The 27,027-nt window shown below is 42.8% G+C and overlaps 4 protein-coding genes across 8 annotated transcripts in view; 1 reads left to right on the top strand and 3 right to left on the bottom strand.

The window, feature by feature from the left end:
- The window catches only part of RhoGAP19D (Rho GTPase activating protein at 19D), a 49,608-nt gene extending 37,734 nt beyond the window's left edge, over positions 1–11,874 (bottom strand). Inside the window, exon 1 of one of the 4 annotated variants that reach the window (XM_002055072.4) lies at positions 11,277–11,874. The gene's annotated coding sequence lies outside the window, so the exon portion shown is untranslated. The remainder of the gene's footprint in view (positions 1–11,276) is intronic. The other 3 variants (XM_032439991.2, XM_070209891.1, XM_032439992.2) reach the window with 3 other exon arrangements.
- Positions 11,875–12,349: 475 nt separating this feature from the next.
- On the top strand, positions 12,350–19,651 carry Tak1 (TGF-beta activated kinase 1). Its single transcript, XM_002055073.4, has 9 exons — positions 12,350–12,781; positions 12,846–13,145; positions 13,209–13,388; positions 13,720–13,855; positions 13,923–14,104; positions 14,159–14,569; positions 14,637–14,685; positions 18,426–18,931; positions 19,017–19,651. The coding sequence occupies exons 1-9, from the start codon at positions 12,713–12,715 to the stop codon at positions 19,209–19,211; spliced, it is 2,028 nt and encodes a 675-aa protein (XP_002055109.1). The 5' UTR covers positions 12,350–12,712; the 3' UTR covers positions 19,212–19,651.
- Positions 19,652–19,946: 295 nt separating this feature from the next.
- Positions 19,947–23,355, bottom strand: LOC6632057 (kelch-like protein 22). Its single transcript, XM_002055074.4, has 4 exons — positions 22,660–23,355; positions 21,768–22,593; positions 21,336–21,701; positions 19,947–20,666 (listed from the first exon to the last, which is right to left on the bottom strand). The coding sequence occupies exons 1-4, from the start codon at positions 22,771–22,773 to the stop codon at positions 20,206–20,208; spliced, it is 1,767 nt and encodes a 588-aa protein (XP_002055110.1). The 5' UTR covers positions 22,774–23,355; the 3' UTR covers positions 19,947–20,205.
- Positions 23,356–24,034: 679 nt separating this feature from the next.
- Pop1 (POP1 ribonuclease P/MRP subunit) lies at positions 24,035–26,884 on the bottom strand. Of its 2 annotated transcripts, none has more exons than XM_002055075.4 (2): positions 25,064–26,882; positions 24,035–25,000 (listed from the first exon to the last, which is right to left on the bottom strand). In XM_002055075.4, exons 1-2 carry the CDS (start codon positions 26,766–26,768, stop codon positions 24,138–24,140), a joined length of 2,568 nt encoding a protein of 855 aa, XP_002055111.2. In that variant the 5' UTR covers positions 26,769–26,882; the 3' UTR covers positions 24,035–24,137. The 2 variants fall into 2 exon arrangements, with proteins under 2 accessions (XP_002055111.2, XP_015026492.1); XM_015171006.3 differs by having other exon boundaries at positions 24,714–24,995; positions 25,064–26,884.
- Positions 26,885–27,027: the final 143 nt, after the last annotated feature.

Below are 27,027 nucleotides of genomic sequence, written 5' to 3'. Positions count from 1 at the left end.
AGACCCCAAGGACATGTCATGATTAATAGTTAGCCAATAGGATTAAAAGCTTTGCACACTTGGGGATCACTTTGATGGATGTTTAAATGCTTGATTAATGTACCGAATATGATAAGGTAATAAGCCAAGGGTGGAAAATTGGGGTTGTATTCCACATACCCATAAATAGTTAATCATAGTTTACAATTGTAATAGATAGGCTTGTCACATGATTACATCTTTTTAGGGTTCTCGTTAAAATGTTCCAGCTAAGAGATTACAGAAAATTCGATTTTGTGTTGTGCTAAAATTGAAGAAATATGCACAAAACTTCTTCTTTTTTTTTTTTGTGTTTATCTAAGTGGTGCGCTTTGGAAGGGTCTGTCTCAAGTGTTAACTGTACATTGCACAATGAAAATCTGTAGCTAACACAGACCCCCCCAACATACACACACGCACAGCTATTTTAATATGTGTGTGCATATGTGTATTTAATTTCATAATGAAGACCCTGAGTACATACGAGTATTCATACCAATTGAATATATAACAACCCCCCGAGGCAGGGGCGCGCAGTGGCTGGCCAGAGTGAGGGGTACAGGCCAACAAAGCTTAACTATCCATGGCAAACTCCAAGCTGGCCAGGATTGCATCCACTTTAAAATTCATTTATGAATGGAAGCCAGCAGGGTGGGTCAAACCTGCTGCTTGAAAGGGGGGAGGCGGGCGCCGTCAGGCGGTCGGGGTGCTTGAGTGGCGCGCTTTTAAGGGTGGCTTAAAGTAGCGCTCATTTCTTAGCGGTGGCGGTGGTGGCGACGGTGGGTGGTGGGTGGTGGGTGGTAGGTGGTGGCGACGGTCGGTGTGCGGTGGCCAAATCCCTGGGCTTGCGTTCTGGGCCTATGCAAAGCACATTAATAATGAGTGTTAAAATGCAATCGAGACTTGCTTTACGGCAGGGGGAAGCGGCACAGCGACAAGGGTTGCAGTTGCCAATGCATTAAATATTTTTTTTTTGGGGGGCGGCGGTGGCGATTTGCTTGGGATTAAGGGAGCGCCGGGGTCCGGCAGTGAGCGTGCACATGCATATTAAAGTGGCACATTCAGCAATGGAAACAGCCGAAGGAATATCAGCCCAAAAACGGTTAATAGATATGCTTCCAGCCTAGACAACTGGCCACAACTGGGGGCAACAGCTGGCCAGTTGACTCTTTCTCTCTCTCTCTCTCTCTCTGTCTATTTCAATGTTTCTTTCTCTCTCTCCCGCTGGGTACAGTCGACGCGTCTGCACGGCCCGCGGGCATTGATAAATTGGGTACGAGCTAAGCGAGCACTTTAAGATTCTCTCGCTCTCTCTCTCTCTCTATCCCTCTTTGTCTCTGCTGCAGACACACACTCTCTATCTCTCTCTCTGTCAGCGTCGAGGCCACATTCGGTTCAATGCAATTTGCAATTGCAGCGCGCTGAGCCCCAAGAGAGAAGCACACGGCCACATGATGCACATTGGATGCACAAGAAGTAACCAACAAAAAGAAGAAAACAACGTCTACAACGATTACGATGATGATGATGATGATGATGATGATGATGATGTTGATGATGAGAAGAAGAAGCTACTGCAGCCGCTGTTGCAATTGTATTTAGCAACTTTGGCAATGGGGCTAGCGAGACAGAGACTAAAAGGCTGAAAAGTCGCAGTCTGCCCCAGAGCTGAGCAAACAGTTCAAGGACCAGGCAACCTGGTACAGAGAGGCCACAAAAACAGGCCGACTCTGAGGCTGAGGCTGTGGCAGAGGCCAAAGGCAGGCCCATAGTAAACCGGCTGCGAGCGTAGAGTTGAGCTCAGAAACTGAGACATTGAGCATATTGTGGAGGACGCACGCGCATCAATACACACACACACACACACACACACACACACACACACACACACACACGCACACACACAATGCATATTTCATAAAGACATAAAAAGCGCTGCAGATGCTGCAACTGCAACTGCAACAGACAACAACAACAACAACAATAACAGGAGCAACAGCAACGTGCAACAAAAAGCTGCAACTTCAAGTTCAGCTTTAGCTTCAGCTTTGAATCCAGAGTTCAGCAGCAGTTCCAGTGGCCCCCGTTGATTGCCGCGTTGCATCCTCTGGCCAAACAACACTTAGTTGTTGTTGTTGCCAGCATTGTTGTTGTTGTTGCTGCTGCTAGTATTGTTGTTGTTGGTAACTGGCAGAAGTTGTTACATTGTCAGACAACGGAAATCGCGCACATAAAATGCCAAGTCACAGTCAAAGTCAGACTCGAATCGCATCGCATCGCATCCAATCGCATCGAATCGAATCGATAGTCGGGAACACACTTTGCGCCAAGTCATTTTTGTGCTGGGAAACCTTTAAAAGCCAACGACCAGCGTCTTGATTCCGTATGCAATTGGCAAAATGCTTTTATCTATTGATTCGTTTCAAGTAATTTCCTGTGCGCAGTTGACTTTAAATACAAACGAAAGTGGTTGAGGATGTGGATGTGGATGAGGATGAGGATATGATGGGGCTGTCGTTGAGATCAACTGCGTTGCCTGGGTAGATTTAGCTGATTGCGGATGGTCGTCTAGGAACTTCTAATGTTTACGCGCTTAATGCGAGTCAAATGGTTTCTTATTTTTCATCAGTTGATGCCCATTGGAAATGGTTCAAAGGGGTATATCGGTTTATAGTCTATGTATTATGATTCAGCATCAACAGCCGAGACAATCTAGACAAGTATTTTCCGGCTGAATTTTCATAAAACCGATACACATCAATATCAAAGTCCTCTTATTTGAGCTTGAGATATGAAAGTTGAAACGTAAGCTATCGTATAGTATGAACAGCTCTAGATGATATAATATTTTGAGGAATACTCTTATCCTTGGTATACACACACATTTCAATGCCATATTTAATACCTGTAAATTTCATAGACATCGAACAATAAACAGCGAAGTTATCCAAGAGCGCACCTAACAAATTGCGAAGCTCAGGGAAGAAAGTCTCTGTGAGTACACAGGAAAGTTCGTCAGGTTTAAGCTGGATATCTCCAAGGCGAACATCATTAACTAGATCATTTTTTTTGCATTGCTAATCTTTTAAATTCTAGTTCCAATTGGCAATACGAACTGACTTCATTAAACTAATTCAATTAAGTTTGCTGTGGCACGTCCTTGGCCGAGGTTTATTTTAGCATAATTTTAACAATTATAACGCCTGATTTCAATTTCTAAAGGTTAACGAGTTTTTAATTACGCCTTGGACAGTGAAATTGGTTCTGTGAACGAGACACCTGTTTTGGCGGCCAACGAAGCCTGAGTCATGTCTTTATACTAAGAGAGAACCTCTCTTAACCAGTTCCCTTTGGCACTTAACCCTTATTTATTCACTTTTGCAAGAAGTGCTGCTTTCAATTTGTTTAATCTGATCAATTATTCTCATCTTTATGAAGATTGAAGCACACATAAAATTTGCCGTTTCCCTTTTTATTAAGGCATGCAAATTTTTGGGCTCCTGCAAAATGTGGATTGACCCCAAGCCTAACCCCAGGTGGTATGTCTCGATTTCATTTCCTTTCATTTTTTTTTTTTTTTTTTTGGTTTTTGTTGTTGTTATTTTCTCTTTTGCCACTTCACTTTCGACAATATCGATCGATGTTTTACTGGCGGGCAGGGCCAACATTTTCCGACTACAAATGTGGTTCTTGTTGTTGGGCCCGTACTCGTTTTCAGCTGGGTAGGAACAGCAGTTAACAGTTAACAATTAACAGTAGCAACCGCTACTCTAGTGCTTTTTATTGTAGTCGTTGTTGTTGTTGTTGTTGTGCTCTCAAGTGTTATCCTCTAACGCATTTGCGTTCGCTGGTATCTATGCCCCCCCCGTCTTTCTCCAGCTAACCACCTGACGTTTTCTCTGTATCTCTGTTTGTTAAGTTCATGTGTTTGTCGGCAGGTTTTCCGCTGATGTTACTGTGTTTTCTCTACTAACAGTAAGGGTATTATGATTTCGTCACACAAAATGCAACACAGTAAGGGTGAGCTAGAGATATTCATAGTTCAGATTAAACTTGTCATAAGTTCGTCTTATATACATAGATAGCGCTCGAAGGTTGTCTGCAGGAGTATTAAATTTGTGATTAGTCGAATGTCATTTATGATCTGTGTAGCTACGCTTACAGCTGTTTGTAAGTGTATTAAATCTGCGGCTATGCGAACATGAAGGTTCCTTTTCACTTTTGTTTTATTATTCACATATGACGGTCTCACACTTTATCCACTTGTGGCCAGCCAGACGGGCTGCACACGTGTCTCCCCACCACCCACAGAACTGCCCGCCAGCCGCCGAGCGACTGATAGCCCAACGTTGGATTCAGATGGCGGGCGCTCTCACTGACAATTGTCAGATAATCACAGCGCTCGAGTTGATAATAGCGACGTTGATGAGTTTAAGCCACAGCAAAAGGTGAAACACGGAATGGGTGAGGGAGAGAGAGAGAGAGAGAGAGCGAGAGCGGGGAAGAGAAGGAGAGCTTGTAAAGGGTATGGAGGTCGGTTTGCGTTGCGCTCCGCTACCGCTGCATTTCCTTTAGACTCTTCCGGCCTGGCGTGAAATGTAATCACGTTGACAAAAGCCTCAACATGACTTGACTTGACTTGACTTGATCCAGCGCCCGGATACCGGTGCGTGTCCGCCCAGTGACGCTCAGGTCTCGGATTGCAGGCCATTGTTGCCCCGCCTACTTCTCCAGCTCCTTTGGGCTATGCTCCTGCCAAGTCGTGTTGCGTTCACTTTTATTTATTTTTGCAATATTCTTTGTTTGGCCAGCTGATAAGCTAGCTGATTGCGTTGGCTTGTCCCATTTGTGTATTTGTGTATTTGGTCATGTTTATCACTTGACGCCTTTGCCTCAGCTCCCTTGTGTCCCACCATACAGGAGACGTCACAACAGGAAGCTGTGTAGCCGGCTCTTATGTAATGATTCTATCTGGAAACAGGTTTCACTGCAGCCACAATGGGATTCCCATGAAGCTTGACACGTTCCGTGTGAGGCATCCACACAGGCACTTGTCCAACTTGGCACAATGCGTCAGTACAAAGAACAGTCAAGTTAAGGGCGTTCTCTTCTTCTTTATACGTTGCCCAGACTGGACAAAATGTGTACAGACGCTTCACTTCGGGTCGCAGGCGAACACAAAGACGGAACTTTTGCACAACTTTACTTTCAAGTGGGGTGGAGGACAGCGGGAGTCAAAGTTTGTATGAGAAACACCAACAACATGTTTGAGCATCGCACTAACAAGGGGAAGGTAGCCGGTTCAAATTCAACAGCAAATTTTATATTTATTTATTTTATTTGTTACCACTCAGAAATAATGACACAAACAATTTCAGTTATGCTTTGCACCTATTCACAATCATGTTTGCAAATCGCAAAAGATTTATAAAAAAAATAGAAAGTAAATCCTTAAAATTTGAATCTCTGGTTGAAGCATTTGCAAATTTCATTTCTAGGAAATTCGAATTTCTAAGGATTGCAACTTCCGAGCAAATCTTATATGCATAGAGCGTTGCACAGAAAACTAACTCTCGCGAAATTCCGATTCAAGGAAAATGCAAAAGATGAAATAATATTTAAGCTATTGTAAGTAGAAATATTATACACTTTACAATTATTATATTTAATGATAATAATTGTGTGTGTCGTAAGAGCTTCGCATATTCAAAGCAACGATAAGAAATTTACACCAGAATTTTGTGTAATTCGAGTAAACAAAATTGTGCTTTAACTTCTTTACTCTGCTTTAAGCGTTAGTTAGTTGCTCTTCCTATTAGCTTAAATTAACGTATTTTTCTCTGGTTTTCAATTGTTTTTTATACGTTTGCTTTGTTGCGTCTTTGGCGATAAGGTAAAATTCTAATGAAATGACAAACTTTGGTTAACTAGCTGCTCGAACGGAACTGCGGCAAGTGGAAGACATGACAAGTGATTGGAAAGGCAATCGAGCTAGACTTCAGAACAAACACACGCACACACACATGCATATATGTATGTATGTATATATATAAATATATGTATGTATATATATCAACCAGTCAACTGACGATCGCCGGAAATGTGCCAACAGCAGCAGCAACAATAACTACTTACATGAATACCAGCAAAAAAAAAAAAAAAAAACAAAAAAATATAAATTAGAAAAAATATGTCTGCTCTTGTCTGACTGCGAAATACCCTGTAGTCAGCGCCAAACAACTTGGCATTTTTTGCATAAGATGTGTTTTATCTAGCCCCCTTTAGGTCCACTCAATGGTAGCTCTATTCTTAAATAACTTTATTGTTTATAGTCCAATCTATAGTTATAATTTTTAATTTTAAGGAGAACTACTGAAACAACCGAGTGCCTAAATACAAAATCTTGTGTTTTTAGCTCTTGTGATATGTAGGATATGCTTAAAAGCCTTTTTACTTAATCGATATTTATCGATATTGTATAAAAGGGTAGCTATCGAAGAAGATAAGCTCGTTCTGCATATAATACCGGCGAATATACATCCATACGTATGCATCACAATTCAAGTCTCTATCTTTATCTTGAAATATTTACGATTGTTTTCTCTAGCTTTTCTGATCCCTAAGAATGCTTTAAAAGCCTTGTCAATAAATCGATATTTATCGATATTGTGTAAGAGGAGAGCTATCGAAAAAGAAGATAAACTCGTTCTGCATATACTACTCGTTGCCCTATCTAAGAACATAGACGAGGTCAAAGATTCTGCATTTTATCCGTGATAAAAATTTGTCCAAACCTATTGTACCCTTTACTTTGTCCACTTTCAATGGGTACATGGCATTAGGTTATACAAAATAATTTATTTCATTTTTTTCGCATTATATCAAAATTCTTTTTATCGGCGCCTAAGCCCTGTTGTATATTAGCCAAAGTATGTGTATAATTTTTTGTACTGGTGTGGAATAAAAGCGCATGTGAGGTTATGTCATCATACCTTTATCGTGATATTCAGTCATGCAACAACAAGCAAACAGCGCGAACACAAACAGAAATAGAAATAGAAACAGCAGCAGCAGCAGCAACAACAACATCTACAACAACAACAATAGCAGCAGCAGTAAAAAATTGTTAGTTGTAGTACTTAAATTGTAGAACGTTGTAAATTTCACGCTATTCACTGACAGTTGACAAATGGCAAGCAAATGCAACAATAACAACAATAATAAAGTTGTGAGTAATGAACAACTGGATTGGTAAATGGTTCCAATTGCAGCCGCCAGAGGGCGGCAGGTCACTGTTTGGCGATGAGCTCGAGAAGCTGCTTGCTTGGTTTCAGACTAGAGCGGAGCGCGTTGCGTGCTTTTTCGTGACACGCACGACTTGGCACGAAAAAGAAACAAAAATAAAATTTAAATGGGAGTTGAAGAGCATTTTGAGATCCGAAAACAAAATGCCAAATAACATTTGATAGTTCGGCCAAATGCCGCTCATTTGAAATGATTGTTACGTTCAATTAGCTCGGCTTTAAGAAGCACAAGAGTCTTTCCCACCGCCGGATTGATAATCATTAATTAAACAATTATTTTAATAAAATAACGTCGCAGTATCTTAATGAGCGCATAGCGCGACAATCGCCTGCCTTTTCAATTAATCTATGAAAAAAATATGTTAAAATATATTTAACCGCAATATGCAATTATTGGCTACGCATTACCTACATAATTAATTACAAATGTAGCAAAGAAACAAAGGTTTTTCAGCGATTTGGGAAATTTCATCCGCAATGGTGGTAAATGGGGCGAAATCGGTTGTATGAACGTTTTTTGTTTACCGTCCGATCGGGGTCTAACTCATTTTCTAAGATCTTTGAGAGAATTTATTTTAATCGTGCCACGATCAAGGCCGAGATATATTCGCTATATTATATACATATAAATATATGTTCTCTGAAGTTGTACAAAAACAATGTTAGGGGTATAAGATATACAAATCGATTTACAATACACCTATTTCTTTAGTATGTGCATACTTCATTGCAAAGAGGGTATACAACGAGTCGGTATGCAGCAAGGGTCAATTACACATTACACATAATGAGCAAAGAATTACAATTATTGCCACAGTGGGCCATTCGTAGCTGGCTAATACTTAATAATAACGGCATCAACTGTCAGCTGGGAGGCGAACAACGGACACGGGCAACAACATATTCAACAGCAGTAACAACAACCGTATAAACAATAACAACAAATGTTCACAAATCACGATTGTAAGAAATCACCTTTTCTTTGTTGTTGTTGTTGTTGTTGTTATTGTTACTGTTGCTATTGTTGTTTTGGTTCCAACCAACACGCAAGAAGCACAAATGAAGCAAAATAAAAACAAATCAGAGTTAACGCCACGCTGGTTGCAGCCAGTAGATACCCTATAAAAAGCTCGAATCTTATATGATTTGTATGTGGCAATAACTTGATCTTCATTAATGCTAGTTTCTAATAAAATTGGAAGAATAGGATTTTTCTAATTTACTTAAAATCGAACTCATTAAAGCTTTTCCCTTATCTTTTATTGATTTGAAGTCTTCGATTGAATTATTTGCGTTGAGTTTCTGTTATAAAGGGATCTTGAGTTACATTACACAAATTATTCGACATTATTTATCAATAACTTTACAAAAAACCCGCTTCAGTTTATTTTGTTTTAACTTAGTCGTTGCAAAGTTTAGTATACCCATTGTGCGCGTTTAATGAGCACAGGGTATTATAAACGAAAACGAAAATCGACAAAGTAAAATTAACAATTACATAAAACCTTGGAGCTAGTCCATACTACACTCTTGGATTAACGGGCATGGGAACTGTCTTCGCCTTTTGATGGAATCAACGACGGACGACCCCAGCCGAACTGAACCGAAGACCAACGGACGGACGATCGAACGAGCATACTTGCCTAGTTGCTTGATTAACCTTCTTTTCAATACCCTGTGCCAGCTGAGAATATCTAAAAAGGGTATACTGGTTTCGTGCAGTTGTGTTATGTATGTAACAGGATCTAGCCATATCTCGTCGATATGGAAAACTGCAAAAACTAAAGACTAGAAATTTAAAACATATGTATATTCCCTTACATCATGCGCCAAACGAATGAGTTTATCATCATCTAAAATTATAATAACTAGAAACTAAATCGAACTTAGTTTATATGTTCTTGAATACCTAATAAAGATTACGAATAGTTTGCTAGTTATTACCCTTCCCCGATCCACCCAAAATTGGGAGAAGAAGAGGAAGATAAAGCTAACGGCAGCTTGGCGCTGGATTCAGGGTATCTTCTAATCGGTCACATTTCGACTAAAGCACTCTTGTTTTTAATTACAATATTTTTGTTTTTATAGCGCGGGTTCAAGGCGCTCTGCATAGGAAACGAATACGCTGGCAATTACTGCACTCAATGCGACAACCGACAACAACAACAACAACAACAACAACAACAATAGCCACCAGCAGAACGGGATGAAAATTGCATCGACATGAAAGGAACACTGACTACCCAGCAGGACTGTGGTGCATGAGAATATACAGGTATCTGCACTCTTTGACAGTGAACACCTATTAACTCGTATGTTCTCTAAGAACGTGTCGTCTTGGGGTATTCGACGCTGCTTTTTAATTCGTTTGGGTTTACATTTCGGATTCCTAATTACGAGATGAGTATGCAAAAGCATGAAAAGAGAAGGGACGTTTTCAGGCCATTGTTATTTATGACTTTTAGCAGAGTTCGTCGGCTTGTTCTCTGAGTCATGGTACGCTAAGATACAATTTTTTTTTATAATAATTTGACTGTTACAAAGTTGAATTTCTGGATTTACCTATGCTTGTTTCCGTTACAAAATAAATGTAAATATGGTTATGAGACTTTTTTATATTGTTGTCAAAGATATTTAACATTTTTCGTAATTATGTAAACTTTTTGAAAAATATATATGTATGTATATGACTTAATTTTTTTTCCGCTCGATCGCAGTCAACAATTTATTTAATGCATTTTTATAGTAAAAACATTCGTTATGAACGTCAAAAATGAGTCATAATATTTTATAGCTTAAAAATGTTAAGTAACCTCCTTTATTACTTGATTTCCCACTAAATTATTTCTAGCAGTAAAATTTTAATGCTTAACTTTTCGGCGTTTTAGTAAAGAGAGCCTTGACTAGGTACGCAAAATACGGGTACGCGGGGAACATATTGGTGTTCATTTCAAAGATCTACGTACAATGAGGAAGAGAGGCTGAGAAAGAGAGAGAGAGAGAGGGAGAGAGCAGAAGGTCGCAAAGGCAAATTTGCATATGCCCTTGCTAACAGGAACTGTGAATTTGAGCTTGAGCTGAGCACAAAAGATCGTCAGAGCGAGGCAAAAGCTTCAAAATGCCGGAGAGGAACGATGGGAAAAAAGCAGGAAGACAACTTTCGCTGTTTATGTACAACTGGAGCTGTATATGTGTGTGTGTATGTGAAAGATACCAACAGCAGCAGCAGCAACAGCAACAGCAACAAGAATCATGTTGAAGCAACTCAAAATGCAACAAAACGGGAGTGGGAGAGTCAAGTGAAGTGAAGTGGAGTACATAAGTAATTCGTTTTCGTTTCTTCTGGTTGTTTATGTTTAAAAAAGTGCACAAATAAACAAGAGATCAAAATAAATTCAGACTTATACTAAATGTAAAACAATAGGGCTAGCGCTAGCGGGCAGTGTGCGACTGACAGGATACCCTGTACTTTCATACACACACATACATCCCCCACTAAGAGGCATTTAAAAGCCGCTAACTAGATCAAGATTAGCGCTAAACGAGGTCTTGGCCAGAAGAAGCTAGTGAAAATTCACACTAACATGAATTGTGAGCAAGAGAGCAAGAAAGCAAGAGGGAGAGAATGAGCCGCACAGTAATTTTTGGTAGCGCTTCCTCTTCCTCATGGGGCGCACACGCATAAAGAACACACACGCACACATCCTAAACAAAAGAAGAGAATGTGAACGAAATGGAGATGATGATGATGATGATGCTGAGGATGATGATGATGATGGATATGATGATTATGACGCTGAGATTCTTTGCAGTTGCTGCTTCTTCTTATTCTTTGGTCACTATATATTTTGCTTGAACTTATTCTTTTTCAATGAAAAACACAAGAGAACGACAAAAAATAAATAAAAAAAGATAAAATAAAACATCAACAAAATATAAAAAAATAAAACGAACCAAAAAATAAAGCGAGTTTATGTGCGTCTTCTCAATATGCAAGCTTTGCAGAAGTTTGACATTTCATTTCTTTCACGTTGCAGCATTTGTTGTTGTTATTCTGTTTGTTGTTGTTATTGCTGCGGTGACACTGGCGTCGGCATCAATGGCTGCGGCGACGACGACGATGAAGGCGGCCACACGAGAATTAATTGGCGGCGTCGCCTCCAACACTTTGGCAAAATTGTGGGGAAAATGCTGCTGTTGTTGCTGGCTACTGCTGTTTCCCCTAACCACCCCAAACAACCATCACAATTTTTTCTTTACATATATTTAGACGCACTTTTTTTACTCGCCTTTTTTGCTACAAAAGCAAATTTCACACACGCACAACTTCGATTACGATTCACGCGGGCCACATGCAGCACACTTGTTGTAATTGATGCATTCGTTTTGTGTTATCACGAATGTTTGTATGTTTAAGCACAGTTAACTTATTTGTTTGCATTTGCAGTGTATAATACGAGCGTAAAAAAAAAAATAACAAATTATGATTCTTTTTTTGTCCGAAATTGCATCCGCTTGGTGAGCGAGCGCTTGAACGTATGAGTTAGGGATGGAAAAAATATCGATAGGGCGACCAAGTCGATACTTAAGACCGCGATATATATTTCCAAGCGATATGTCAACGCACATCGATATTTATTTCGAGATGAGCGCAAATGAAATTAATCGGCAGCATTTTTAACAATTATGAGCATAACAAAATTAAATGGAGGATTTATTATTTTGTTGCAGATGAAAAACTGCTAAACATCCAAATGTCATGCTGTTGAACATAAAAGCTCATTCATATTAATGTATATAATATAACAACAAATACATTAAAGAACATATAAGGAACATATACATACAAATTGTTTATCAATAAAAAGCCACGACAAATCAAATGGTAATGTTTTTAAAGTTTTGTTTATGTGAATACTTTGATATTGTACAATGTCATGCTATGATAAAGTAAACATTCAAAAATATCACGATATAGTGTGTCGGTAATAAGCGATACTATCGGTCGGAGCGATATATGTTCTGCAGGTCTCAACCACTAGCCAGACAGCGACAAACGAACAGTCCAAAAACGAAAAAATGAGAAATATTTGTTGAAAATACTAAATAAACCAATCACAGTGTAAGGTAACTACTCAAGTGCACTTTACTTGGCCCGGCTGCCAATGGTAACGTTGAGGTCAACGGCAAAAACCGCAGTTAGCCGTTTGGAAGATGTGCGCAGCGATTCATTGCTGGTTGATATAAGCAAAGCAGGCTGCAAAACAGAGCCCAACAACAAATAGTAAACGGTGCAATCCCAACAAAGTTTGGCAGCAGCAACTGCAACCGGAGCAGCAGTATTGAATAGCAACAGCAGCAACAGCGAAGAGCTTTAGCAGCAGCAGGTGATGGCCGCCGCGTCGCCAGATGCACAGCTGGCTGCCAATGTGGACTTCAGCGAAATCACGCTCGGCGAGGTGAACGTTTGACCAATACTGGGTTAGCTCATATCGAATCTGATCTTTCTCTTCTTCCCCATAGAAAGTCGGCCATGGATCATACGGTGTTGTATGCAAGGCTATCTGGCGCAATCAGTTGGTGGCCGTCAAAGAGTTCTTTGCCAGCGCCGAACAGAAGGACATTGAGAAGGAGGTCAAACAGCTGTCGCGTGTTAAGCATCCAAACATTATTGCACTGCACGGCATCTCCTCGGCTCAGCAGGCCACATATCTGATCATGGAGTATGCCGAGGGCGGTTCCCTGCACAATTTTCTGCATGGCAAAGTGAAGCCCGCCTACAGCTTGGCGCACGCCATGAGCTGGGCACGCCAATGTGCGGAGGTGATCATCTATATTCATTTTAAATTTGTAAAACTTGAGTTAAATGTGCATTATTATCATCAGGGTGTTGCCTACCTGCATGGAATGGCACCCAAGCCACTCATACATCGCGATCTTAAGCCGCTCAACTTGCTGTTGACCAACAAGGGTCGCAATTTGAAGATTTGTGACTTTGGCACTGTAGCTGACAAGTCCACCATGATGACAAACAATCGCGGCAGCGCTGCTTGGATGGCGCCCGAGGTGAGTTAAGCCCCAGTTCAATCGCAGCAAATGCAGTAGCTGCAGCTGTTTCCTTGTTTTTATTAGCTTAAGCTTTGATATATTAGTCATTTCTAGGGCTGCTACTTATAATTTGCTTAGATGTACACATGACAGACCTCCTTCTGCAAATTAAAAACAAAAACAATAATTTATATTTTTATGTAAAAGGGCTAAAAACGTGCGTCAACTATCTCAGTAGAAGTATGTGCTGAGTTAAACTTTTAAAAGAAGAAAGCAAGACATATTGCCCTGCAGTATACTTGATGAAAATGTTTTGTATTCAACTGTTCGTAATACTTCTCTTCAACAGGTGTTTGAGGGCTCCAAATACACGGAGAAGTGCGACATCTTTAGCTGGGCCATTGTTCTGTGGGAGGTGTTGTCACGCAAGCAGCCCTTCAAGGATATTGACAATGCCTATACCATACAGTGGAAGATATACAAGGGTGAGAAGCGCTTGCGAAAGTCGATAGGGCATTATATTAAGTGTTATTGTTATTTTAACTGTTACAGGTGAGCGACCGCCACTGCTGGACAACTGTCCCAGGCACATTGAGCAACTAATGACAGCATGCTGGAAAACGGCGCCCGAGGATCGACCCTCAATGAACTATATTGTGGGTGTAATGAATGAGATTATCAAAGACTATGTTGGCGCCGATAAGCCGCTAGAATACGCGTTTGTCAACCAACAGGTGAACGCAATGAAAACTTACCTGAAATACAGTGACTCCAATGATTCATTACAGATTGTGACCAAAGAGAGCGACGGCACGGTAGCCGCTCAATATGATGGCCAAAGTTACAGCTCCAGTGATATGAGCCTCGCGTCCACACAGCTGACGCCCACCAATGTGCAAGGCACTGCGACTGAGATTGCAACTGGCACTGGCAGTGGCACTAGCTCCAGTAACAACGAATATACCTCATCAGAAAGAACGCCCACCAATTCGGGCCAACTTGACAATAATGGGCTGTTCCATATGAGCAGCAGCAATCGCTGGGATGCCATACCCGAGGAGGAAAGCGGCGAGAGCCAAAATGATAGCTTTAATTTAACATCATCCGCAGAGGCATCAAAGCGTTTGGAAACCATACGCAACGGCATGATGCAAATGGCCAATAGGATTATGGAGCAACTCACACTGGATGTTGAGCCGGTACGCCGCTTATATATGCACATATGAAAATGTATAAATGTATATATTTATCGCTTTCTGCTTGCAGAATGGTTTTGATTCGCATCGCAGCGAGAGCAGCCGCAGCAGTTCGCATGGTGAGTTCCTTATTGCAACTATTGCCATTGTTGCCGTCGTTGTCGTCTGATTGTCTGTGCGAATGAATCAGATGCACATTAACACACTCTTTTGGATGAACACGATTGAGGCATGTAAATTGTTGTCGTTGTTGTTGCAAATAGCTTAGCGACTCGTCAGCTTTGCATTCAGTTCAGAGTCTCGCTTGCCATGTGGCAGCTGTTGGTCTGGGGTCGAAAGCATGACGCACCACCACCACCACCAGCACCACCAGCAGCAATAACAGCAACAACAACAGCAACAATAACAACACCCCATCACTTAATCTTTTGTAAACAATGCGTTTGCCATCTCGCTTTAACCGCAGTGCTTTCGTCCATTTTAATTGCTCGATTTTTGTTTAATTAGTCGTTGCGTTGTTTTTATTATGCAAAAACACATTTTTGAAAACATTTTGCAATTGGCACTGTCTCAGTCGGCCAACGTTATAAATATGCGATGCGCTCATGCATTAGCAAAAATTGTCGACACCAAATGTTGCCACTGCAACAATGCGCTTGCCAATGAATACCCGCACTTCAGATAATACGAGTGATAATCATTGTTTCGAATGAATAGACTATTGGCTATACTTCGCCTCTTGGCTGCGCTCGAAAATAAAACACGCCAATTGAATTATTTACAAAGTGCCACAAATTTCAAATGGGTCATTCTTTAAAGTTTTTGGATTATTATATAAAATGAAAAATATGCACTAATCACAGTATAAGACATTATTGCATTCATAACTTAAGGTTTGGGTACTAGTTTCCAACGAATGGTTTATACCCTGCTCCAGTTGAAAAAGGCTGCTTATGTATTTTGTTTTTAATTTTGATTTTATGATAGAGATTATTGAAAATTTGTTTAAAGCAGTTCGGAGCAATATTTTACTTTCGCCTGTACAACCTTAGTATGAATTTTCACACAGATTCTTTAAATTGAGTTTGAGAATGGATTTATTAATTTATAATAAATTCTATATTTATTAAATCCAATTGGAGTAAGATAAACTCATTATAGAAACAACAATGTTTGTTGAACTGTTGTCTCTTTAATAGCTGAGTTCGCGAAAGCCCAACACCTGAACAACACAATATGCCCAGCTCATGCAGGGCATCGCTCATAGTTGCACATTGCGCACAATTATCGTAGTATTCAGTGGATTGGCTAGCTAGCTGGCTGGCCGGCTGGCTGGCAATTTCGAGCAAATTTATAGCCATGAGATGCACCGTCACCACAGTAGCCCCTTTCGCCGCCAAAGAAGTGCCAACAAAATATGAATTCAAATTAAACAAAAGCACAAACGAACGGCTCGCCGTAGTTGAAATACCCTTGCATACACTTGGCTTGCGGCCCTCAAGATATGTGAGAAGAATTGCTGAGTTTGATGAAAACATCTTGAAGAACAGTAATCTTTTCCATCATACGATTGATGAGCCTCATTTCATTGAGCCAAGTTTGGCGACTTGATGATCATGAAGAGATGCACTTATAATGTCATCTTCCGAGCGTTACACATTCGCTGACAAAATTATAATACCCTCTGATAATAGCGTACGGCTGCGGCACACACAGATGACGAGGCTGACAGAGTCGGGCGGCCAAATGCCTGCCCCACTGCCACAGCCTCCGCTGTTCCCGCCGCCCAGCCGCACGGCCGCCCGCAATGGCCGTATTGACCAGTGAGTCATCTGGCTTTTATTTCGATTTTCGTACATATAGTGCACATCTATATATATATAAATATATAGACGCAGACATACATATATGCACGGCTATATAGACTCATGTATATATATATATATCAATTAAAGCTAGAAGAGCGAAAATTTCATTTTAATGGGCACGGGGACGGATATCACGAGCGAACGATCATTGAAGATGAATCTTTTTGGATTGTGGACTAGCTGAATGCACACGAAACAGTCTTCGATCCTTATGGGTGTGGGTGTGTGTTGTTGTTGTTGTAGTTGTGCCCATTAAATGCATTGACAGCAGCGACCTAAACAAGTGGCTAGGTCACGCCCCGGGCGGTTGGCGAGGGGAAGGTGGAGAGGCTATGGCGGGGCGACGTTGGCATTTATCGCAGCGGAGATTTCCCAACCGCATGCCAGTCGCATTATTCATCAAATGAACATCAGTTCGATATAAGGAGCCAGCACTTCTAGCCGATGATACATATGCACAGCATCTCTATGTATAATGCTTGACTCTCCTGGCACACAGTGTGTGCTCATCAATTCGTAACGATTTGCCAGCTGCTCTTCCTCTAGCCCATTTTTCTGGGGCCGAACGAAGTCGAGCGGATACGGTTCTTCGACAGCGGCGACCAACAGATCCCCATTCGGTCAGTCTATGTTTGGGCACCGTGCGGTCTTGAGTGCCGCAATGTTATTGCAATTTCAAGTAGCAGCAACAAAAACAATAGCAACCCAGTTCGTTGAGATTGTTGTCATTGCCGGGCGTTTGACTAGCCACGCCCATACGCCTTGTGCCCCGGCCGTGGGTCAAATTTGTTACGAAAATCTGAAGCAAATAATGAAAATATGTGAACAACTAATTGTGCTGTGAAATTAGCAAGAAAAGCGCAAAAAGAAAAAACTTAACAACAAATAAACAATATAAGCAAGAGAAAGAGAGAGAGAGAGAGAGAGAGGTAGAGAAGAAAATCAGACGAGCAGCGTGAAAATTCAGTAGAAAATGTTTTGCCTTCGATGTGTCTGTAGTTTATAGTTTGATTTTCCAATTTTACCAAGAAAAGCCAACCAAACGAGCACGTCTGTGTGGAAAATACATACGTCATCAGAAGAGACACAAACACACACACACACACACCCTACACCTTACGCACCTACACAGTGATCGATCCAAAGAGAGAAACAGGCAGAGAGAGAGCGAGAGCCAGTGATAGCGGGAGGGGGCGCAACACTTGCTCATCGCATCGCAGGATTGTTGCACTCTCCACAAAATCTTGAGTTCGTATTTTCTTGAGCCACATTTTCGGGTTATATAGCACCCACTTGCTCACGCTTACCCAAAAAAAAAAAATAAATAAATAAATAAATCAATAACAAAATGATCGGACCGCGCACATAAGACTCTGGCAACATTATCATCCGATTCGGGAATTTATTTAGTGCAAATCGAAAGCAAACTCGCAACAATCAACATGTGCGACACGCGCGCCCTGATCACCACCAAGCAGACGAACGATCTGCACAGTTGCTGGATCATTTATAGTACGTAAATATTAGCAATTATAGACGATTTAGCATACAGGTTTATAATGCTTTATAATATATTTATAATGCACCTTATAAAGTATATCCGTCTGCCGATCTCGGATCCAGACGGGCAGGAGACTTGATATTTGTTATTTGCATTCTCCTATACAAAACGCAGAAAGAGTTCATTATATTTTAATGTCGATATCCCAATTTCATAATATCGATAAATACCGATTTTGAGATATAGTTTTTAAACACATAGACGGAATCTCTTATAGTATACGAGCAAGTTTCACAGTTTGGATAAGTGCTCCATGCGGCCAAATATTGGATTAAGTCCGATCAAGTCGTGTATGTATAGAAAAAAGTCAGATGAAATGCTTGAAGCTGCAGGGTAACTGCTAGTCGGTAACAGCCGACTAGGTTCCTCTTTAATTTCTTGTTGTCATATCGGTTCTATATCAGTGTCTTGACATCTTTTGCCTTTACAGCCAAAACTGATGGTCGGGAACGTCTGACAGTGACGGATACGAAGCCGGCAATCATGACCAGCAGCAGCAGCAGCAACAACAGCAACAGCAACAACACCACAGACCTCACTAATAACAATAATAACAACCAGAACAATAATTCAAATAACAACGAAATCTATTTGTCGAATGGACTGCTTAGCCACGCCCCTAACGCTAATGATCCAAACGATTGCGTCGATGCCGATTTGGATGTGGACGCAGATGCGGATGTAGATGCCGGCTGTGGTTGCACAGAGCAATCATTGGCCGAGATCTTGGATCCGGAACTGCAGCCAGAGCCACCCATACCGAACAATGTTGAATCGCAGGCAATCTATCGCGATCATCGCCACATGGCCAAGGAGTATCTGAGCGTGGACACGAACCTCTACTATGCGCAGGACTTTAAGGAGAAGCTGATATTGCAAATGGATCGCTTCGAGCGTGAACAAAAACAGGAGCTCTTGCGCAAAATCAAAGACAAGGTATGTAAAATAAAAATCCTGACTATGGCACTCATGTTATATATTTTCTGAAACTATCTTGTTTTTTCTATACTCACCTGTACAGGAGGGCCTGCAAAGCCTCTACAATAATCTGCAGCAGCAGTGGGAGAAGCTGCCAGCCGCACGCCAAGCAAACACTCATGTGCGCCAACAGCCGACGGGGGTCGGCAACAGCCAAGAACTGGCAGGTGGCATCGCCGGCGGCGACACCGTGGAGAATGATGGTTGGGTCGTTATAGCCCCGCATCATAACACATAGCTCTCTCATGGTTGCTCTGGAATCTATGTGACCAATAGCCGTGTACTTCCATTTGTTCAACTTTAATAACTTAATTTTTAACTCTAATTATAGCAATAACTGTAACATGTAACTGTAACTGTAACTGTTCTTAAGTTAAGGCTCCTTTTATTTTAGACATAGCTCCTAGATCTGATCTACATATATATATATATATATATTAACGTATATATATATATATGTCTTAGCGACGCCTAAGCGCTTAGTTTTAGCCGTGTTGCTTGTTTCACGTATATATGTATTTACTATGAGAGTAGTCTAGTGTTATGCATGTGCATATGTATGTGACGATATATTATGATGTCCATATGTGTATATGATGACAAACGCTTACCAAAAATATATAAAGGTATTTGTCAATGGGTTGTATGTCCGCTCCTTGGCAAATTCAATTAAAAATACTCTGTGTTGTTTTCTTTATACGTGCTATACCCCTCGATTTTGTTAATATGGATTCACCCAATTTCCGCCAGCTATGCTGGATTTTCATAGCTTGTGTTTAACAACCGGTTATTGATGAATCTTGATTGTCCATTTTCGAACCAACAAACAATTATCGATCTATTTTGGTTTGGAAATCGAATCTTGTGGAATAGCAGAAAAGTATCATCAGATTTTCACACAACTTAAAACTCTTTAGGCACAAGCAATATCTAAATTACTTCAAGATGATTTTGATTTACAAAACAGTTCATATATTACTAACAAGAAGAAAATGTTTATTTTAAATCGTTTTCTAGATTTCTACTAATAGTTAAATATTCGAACGGTTGACCTGCTATTAACAATCGTTTTGTTGGCCTTGCTTGGCACATTGCTTCACTGTACAGTAGTAACATGGGAACAGCATTTTCAGCATGGGTTTGGGGTCATTTCTATATAATTGCATTGCGTTGTTATCAAATCAGATCTCGAGTAAATTCGTTGCAGAAGGCGCGCTGTTTGGGACACGCTGCTAGGAGTCAAAGCTGGGCACATAAATGGCGGCACATGTCGATTCCCAGACATCGTTTGGTGTATCCCATGAGTCCTTGCGATGCCACCAGTTGCCTGTGTCCAGATCGTACGCCATGGTCTCCGAACTGGCGCGATCAATCGACTCCGTTGAGTCCAGTCCGCCCACAAAAAATATGGTGCGACGCATCGAGGTGACGCCCGAATAGAATTTTGGTGCGGGTATTTTAGTTTCCACGCTCCACGTATTGCTCTTAATATCATACGCATAGATGTGCTCCACCAGCACGCGTGACTCCCTCAGCGTCTCGTGCCAGCCGCCGCACGCATAGATGCGATTGTCGATTGCCACCAGCACATGGTCACAGCATGGCGTCGGCATCGGCGCCAGTTCCATCCAACGTTCGCTCTTCGTGTCGAAGCACCATGTGCTTGACAATATGTTAGCCAGGTGTATGCCGCCTGCGTTGAGAGCGAGAAAGCACTGCCGTGAGTGTTGGAAACCCAATTTTTAGATTAAACTATAAACTAGTTGGTAGTTCCCCGCCTAGTTATCTGCTTCCAAGTTTAAACATCACTTTTCCATTCGTTTCCCGTTCGTCGAAAATTCATTCCATTGAAGCAGAACCAAAAACTGAATCCTAAATTCGTCTCGTGGTATGAAGCTTGAATCCCACATACAACCCTTGACCCTTAATTTTGTATCTAAGAGGAATTGATTATACAAAATGCCTTTTATAGTGAGCCTTGGAAAGATCATTGGAGCCCGAAAATACACCCACCAATTTTTTCATTCCCTGGATTTACCGGAAAGTGTGAAACTTCTCTCAAATGAATTTGAACAAAGAGCTTTGAAAATAATATACTTAAGGCGATCTGATTTCAAATCATATAAAATAAATAAAATCATATAAATCCCGGATTTATCCGGACCAAGCTTAACCAAGCTTGTGGAAATCGTTGCATATATGTTTGAGGTTTAAATTTCAAACCCGTTGAATAACTAAACATGCGATTTACACGAATCTTTCACCTTTGTCGGTGGAATTAACCCAAATTCCATTTTAGTGCTTGGGTGATTCAAGAAAAAACTGGGAAATAAGCTATTAGCGATTTGGGCTTATACATTACCGGAGATATAGAGCTTGTCGCCGACAACGACGCCCGCATGCTGACTGCGATTTTCCTGCAGGCTAGGCATGTAAGTCCACGTATTGCTGACAATGTCATAACGCTCTACGTTGGATATGCGACGCAGTGCCTCCTCGGAATTATCGTCGTGCTCCACAATGCCACCGACAGCATACAGATGCTGCTTGCCAACAGCATTGAGCGAGAAGCGACAGCGATCCAGCTGTATGGGTGCTATTGTCACCCAGGAGTCGCGCAGCGGGCAGTAGCGAAATCCAAACGGATGAATATACTCCTTAAGGCACACATCGTAAGCACCACCCACAATGAAGAGTTCGTTGTTCAGAACGGCAGTGCCAAAATTGCCTGCAAGGGATGTGTTAGTTCGGATTAGAAAGTGGGGAAGTGGGGCTGGGAATGGCTATTGCTTACATTGATCAATATGCGGTATGGAGGTTAGCTCGTACCACTTCATTTTAGTTGGCGAGAAGCACATAATCTCATTGGTCAGACCCTTCCACTCGAAACCGCCAATTTTGAGCAGACTCAGTTCCATGCCGCGCATATTGGTGGGCCCCTGGCCCTGCTGCAGGCAGTGTTCGAGTGCCTCAGAGCTTGACTCCTGGACGCTGCCGCTCTCATGCAGCTTGGCCAGATACTTCTCGACCAGCGAGTAGTTATGATGACGCAGCGATTTCAGTTCGTCACAGCTGATATACTGCCATTTGATAAGGTGGAGCAGTTCGAGCAAGGCACCATCGTCCAGCTGCTGTTCGAGCGCGTAGCTGCAGAGCAGACGCACCAGCTCCGGTTCGCTGACATCAATCGGATAGTTGCTGGACAGTATAAAGTGCAGCTGCTCCAGTTTAACATCCTTGAAGTCATTGCTGGCGGCAAACTCCTTAAAGTGTGCGCATATATAGCGAAAGGCGCGCTCGGCGAGCGCCAGTTGACCATAAATCTCGGCCATGCTCGCTATGGCCAGGCAGTTGTCCATGCTAATCTTTTGCTCAAGAAAAACGGTGCAGCGCTCAATGACCTCCTTGACCTGAACATGGGTGGCTGCCGCCAGCGTCTCCTCCACATTGTCCACATTCAATTCCAGCAGCGATGTATATATAAAGATTATGATGCGGCTCATAGCGCGCGCCGTAACGCCATACAGTGTGATCTCCTCCTTACGCGACTCGATCATGGCACAGTTCGCGAACATGGCGCAAAAGTAGTCGCTACTGGCCGCCAGCACCACGCGATGCGCCTGCAACATAGACCAGCTATATTATATATATATGTATATAGATTTTGTGGTAATAGTTGTACGCACCTTGAAGCGATGATCCTCCACGATGAGCGTCACATCTGTCAGCTTGCCCTGGGAGCGCAGCTTATTGAGGCCACGCAACAGGTTCTTCTCACCGGCGGCAACTGTTGCGGACATATCGATCGCCGCTTATCAGCAAACGTGACGCACTGTTCCACTGTACCCCCAACCTTGCCCCCTACTAATCAATGTGACGATGACGCTGATGACGCTGACTACGACGACAGCATGCTCCGGTTGGGAGTAGGCGGCAGCGATAATCAAGTGGACGACGGCGCACAGATACACACGCACACATATAACTAAGTATTAATAAATAAATGAAATACTTGTTGATAGCGAAATTTACGGGGTGAGCGGCTGGCGGAATAGCGGGGCAGCGGCGGTTCGATTGCGGGCTGTAGTTCAATTTTTAATGTTTACAATATTGCGACCAGCTGTTGCCTTTTGTGCGTGCGCATGTGTACATAAATAGTATCTCTTATTTGTGTGCATATAAAAAATGAATGTTTTTTTTTTCTCATGAATTATTAGCATGCACCGTTAGGCAGAGGGCTGCCCACGTTTAAATTATATATGCGCCGTGTTATTAGCTGATTATTTGATTGATTTTAGCCTAAGCTGATTGCAACTGTTGTATATGCCCTGCTACAATATTTTCTATTATGTTGAAAGAAAGTGTGCGTTTGTTTGTATTGGTATATCTTTGTATATCAATAGTTTTCAGGTGTTGGTTAACGTTTCGCTGTTGCGGCGAATTGTTAACAGCTGAACTTTTCGGCACAGCATTTACCAACACATGTCGCATAGTGCGAAGCTTTATCGTTATAATTAATCACAATATTTAAGACGGTAATCAAGCGATTTCTTTTTTTTTCGAGACTTTCGCTATGGTTGGCATTAAGTCTTTAGCGCTAAGGTCAAAGTGCATCATTTTTTTGGTTTGCATATATGCTTGGTTTATCTTGTGGCCTGTTCGAAAGAACCGTTAAGCCGCCAAAGTTCCTGTTCATGTTATTCAAAATGTCTTGAGAGTATTATATATGTCCATTTATGTGATTGACTTATTAAAGTAGGTATGATCTAGCTTTTTAATTAAGTCCATCAAAAATCAAACACTTGCTTTTGGAGCTTACTTGAATTCATGAGAATCGCATAGTAAGGCGGCATTTACACAATTTGTCATTTTTCTATTGCATCGCAGCAGAAACCAAAATAATTACAATAATGCATAATTCAACTCTACTTATATATGGCTAAGCTCCATATATACTCAGGGGAGTAGATAAATATGTATAATTGAATGAAATAAATAATAAATATGTATAAGTTATTTTAAACGGACTGTAGGCGTGTTTATCTCGAATCGAAGAGCTAATTAATTAATATAAAATATTTATTCGATATTTATAACATTTGTACTTAACATAAATGAACTACATCTATCTATATACATGAACATCTACAATGCGTACTCTAAGCTAAGCTCCAGCGGAGACGTTTACATTTATTTGGATGCGAGCGAAGCGATAGTCGCGACTATCCTCATTGCGCACCAGGCAGAGCAGGGGCACACCCGGCTGCCTAACTTGCAGCAGTTGACGCAATCCACGAGCCGTTATATAGCCCACACCACAGACGGCTGCCTCCACGAAGCTGAAACCGGCGCAGGTCACATAGCCGAACACCTCGCGACTGCATTGACGGCGCACGCTGTCGTGCTTCTTGGTTGGATCGCTGGGCAGCCAGAGGTCACACATTTTAGCAAACTGCTCGCTGATCAAGGGCCCTGTCCGGGCCGGACGAATGTGGACGCGCTTTGTGCTTGTCTCCTGCAGTTTGCGCTTCTCGCGCACGCGACGGGAGCGCAAGCGCTTCAGCAGACGCTTGTGTTGATGGCGCAACTGTTTGCGTAAACGTTCGTTCAGGTCGCTCTGCAGTGGCTCGGTATGCACGGGCTCGTGCTCGTCATGCTTCTGCTGCTGGCGACGACGCACCCAGTCTGAGGGTGTGGGCTGGCAGATCAATGCATTGTCCTTGAGTTTGCCGCGCGCATGCATACGCACTTCAATCTGAATGAGACACAATTCCGAGATCGTCTCCGGGAACTCCTGACGACGGCGCACGCATCCGTCCAGGCACTGCAACAACTCGCGATTGCGCAGCACAAAATAACCATGCGTATCCTTATAGTGCTCCACGGACCAGTCACGCACTAGCGAATGCCATGGCGCCACAAATGGACTGACCACCGACAGCCTGCGATAGTTGCAACGCTTGTTGGGTGGCTGCCGGAAGTATTGAGCACGACGCTCCTTGGCTGTCTGCGTTGCCTGCTGCTGTCCTATCAAAAAGATCAAACCAGTGATTATTCAGCCCTTATAAAGGAGCTGGGGCAGTGACTTACCGGCCACAGTGTCCGGCAAATAATGATCGATTCCCGACTCTCTGGCTACCGAGTCGAACTCACGCAGTCCACCTGGTCGGGCGCCCCACATGATGAGCGTCTGCCAGAGCACCATGCCGTAACGTGCAGGCACAATCACATCCCAACCAGCAGCATAGCCCAAACGTTTGTACTGCGCCTGCTGGGAGCCTGGGCGCTGTATCAGCAGGAGCGGCAGTGGCTGCAGCTGGTCCTCAAAGTCACAGCGCTGGCCGGGCACAATGGCATGCAAGGAGCGCAGCTGATTATATTTATGTTGCGCCATCATCTGCTTACTGAGACGTTCACGAAACTCTGGGTCCCACAGATCGCTGTGCGGCGGCTGCTTTGGCTGCGATAGATGCAACTGAGCTGCGTTGACCAGAGATGCGGCAGGTTTGGCTGCCTTGCTGCGCTTACTGGGACGCTGCAGACGAGGGTCGACCACATTGACGCTGAGGATCAGATTGGAAAGAAGCTCGCTGGGCGAGCTCAGCTGCAGTGCAGCCTCACAGTAATCGGCCGGCTCTAGCGCTTGGCCCGGCGTGTCGCCCAGCCGCAAATCATCCGGTGCGCCATCTTCGCGGTCTTTACGATATGCGCGCAGACTGGCGGCCAGCACGCATTGGGCGCGCGGTCCGGTCAGACGGAAGCGATTCAATTCGTGTTTGATGTGCACCATTTGCAATCCTGTGTCCGCATTGGCGTAGCTTCTGTTGCGCTCAAACGCCTTGGTGTATGTCCAGAAACGCAGCGGCTGCTTGTTTGATCCTTCCGCTTGCTGCTCCACCGATTCAACTGACAGTGGCACCTTGCTCAAGGCATCTGACGGCACCAGGGCGTCTGTGTCATATGGTAGCGGCAGCCGTTCCTGCTTGGTCGATTTGAGTTGAAATACTTTGATTAGTTGGGCAATCGTTGCCTCGGCGCCAGCAGGATGCAGCCAGAGCCATAGGGTGCGGCGTGTTTGATTCTCCGGCTGTTGTTCGGGCCGCCACATAAAGAGGACGCGTTGCAGGGCACACGACGGATACTTCGAATCGGCGAAGAGCTGTATGCTGCCTTCGCGTCGCCCGCTCATATATGTCTTGGCCGCAATGCCAAGGCCGCACTCTGGACTTGTTAGGCGCCCAAAACCTGTACGCAGCTGATCGAGGCTCCCTTCCAACTGCACGCAGCTGTAAAATGAAATATCCTGAACCAGGCAGTGTTCGGAGCTGGCGCGATAGCATGCCCGGTAGGTCTTGTCGCAACTGGCATAGGCCAAACGATATCCCCAGCGATCGATCATATGGAAGCGCTTTGCATGCCAAATATGAGTCTCCAGCCAAATGTGGTTGCGCTGGCGGCGCATATACTCACGCATTAGATTCTTTGCCCGACGTCGATACTTGCGCGACGGGCGCTTCGGTGCCACTGGCTGATTGCCTGCCTTGGCCATTTGGCATTTGTGGGCGGAGCGGTATTTGCGCGGCAAGCGATTGGGATGATGGGACATGGCGCGACGACGCATGTGCTTGGGCAATGATTGAAAGATTAGCTTACTGCTGACCGGCTTCTGGGCTTCCGCAATCATGGTCTTGATTTCATTAAGTGCCCCAGATGCATAGTGATAGGTCGGCAGATTGCTGGGCAGCGCAACTTCTCCGCCCAGGCTTGCATCGTATTCCAGCTTTTGTGTGCTCATGATTTTGATTTTTAGCCCACCTGAATACACAAAATCAAACAAAACTGTTTGAAACACCGGCACGTGCGCCGGTCCAAATCGTCGGATAAATTCACGGTTACTTTTCCAGCTGTTATCAAATTTCAGAAAGTATCGTTTTTCGATACTGTCTCCAATTGAGTGTTTGCTAAATGATGAAAGCAGTGTTGCCTATTTTAGCTATTTTTTAGCTAACTAGTGTTCAGAGGACATTTTCGTTGAACTGATTTACCTTTTTTTT

The sequence above is a fragment of the Drosophila virilis genome, chromosome X, assembly GCF_030788295.1.
Source record: "Drosophila virilis strain 15010-1051.87 chromosome X, Dvir_AGI_RSII-ME, whole genome shotgun sequence".
In the NCBI taxonomy this organism is placed as follows: Eukaryota; Metazoa; Arthropoda; class Insecta; order Diptera; family Drosophilidae; genus Drosophila; species Drosophila virilis.
The sequence above is the reverse complement of the archived record's forward strand: the minus strand, read 5'-3'. Positions and strand labels throughout refer to the sequence as shown.

Excerpts from the sequence above, each read along its gene's own strand:
- LOC6632057 (XM_002055074.4), bottom strand. The coding sequence starts at position 22,773 with ATGTCCGCAACAGTTGCCGCCGGTGAGAAGAACCTGTTGCGTGGCCTC. Across the intron at positions 21,702-21,767 it reads CATACCGCATATTGATCAAT|GCAATTTTGGCACTGCCGTT; the intron begins GTAAGCAATAGC and ends CATCCCTTGCAG. Across the intron at positions 20,667-21,335 it reads CGACAAGCTCTATATCTCCG|GCGGCATACACCTGGCTAAC; the intron begins GTAATGTATAAG and ends CTCTCAACGCAG.
- Pop1 (XM_002055075.4), bottom strand. The coding sequence starts at position 26,768 with ATGAGCACACAAAAGCTGGAATACGATGCAAGCCTGGGCGGAGAAGTT. Across the intron at positions 25,001-25,063 it reads TTTGCCGGACACTGTGGCCG|GACAGCAGCAGGCAACGCAG; the intron begins GTAAGTCACTGC and ends TCTTTTTGATAG.
- Tak1 (XM_002055073.4), top strand. The coding sequence starts at position 12,713 with ATGGCCGCCGCGTCGCCAGATGCACAGCTGGCTGCCAATGTGGACTTC. Across the intron at positions 12,782-12,845 it reads GCGAAATCACGCTCGGCGAG|AAAGTCGGCCATGGATCATA; the intron begins GTGAACGTTTGA and ends TCTTCCCCATAG. Across the intron at positions 14,686-18,425 it reads CAGCCGCAGCAGTTCGCATG|CCAAAACTGATGGTCGGGAA; the intron begins GTGAGTTCCTTA and ends TTGCCTTTACAG.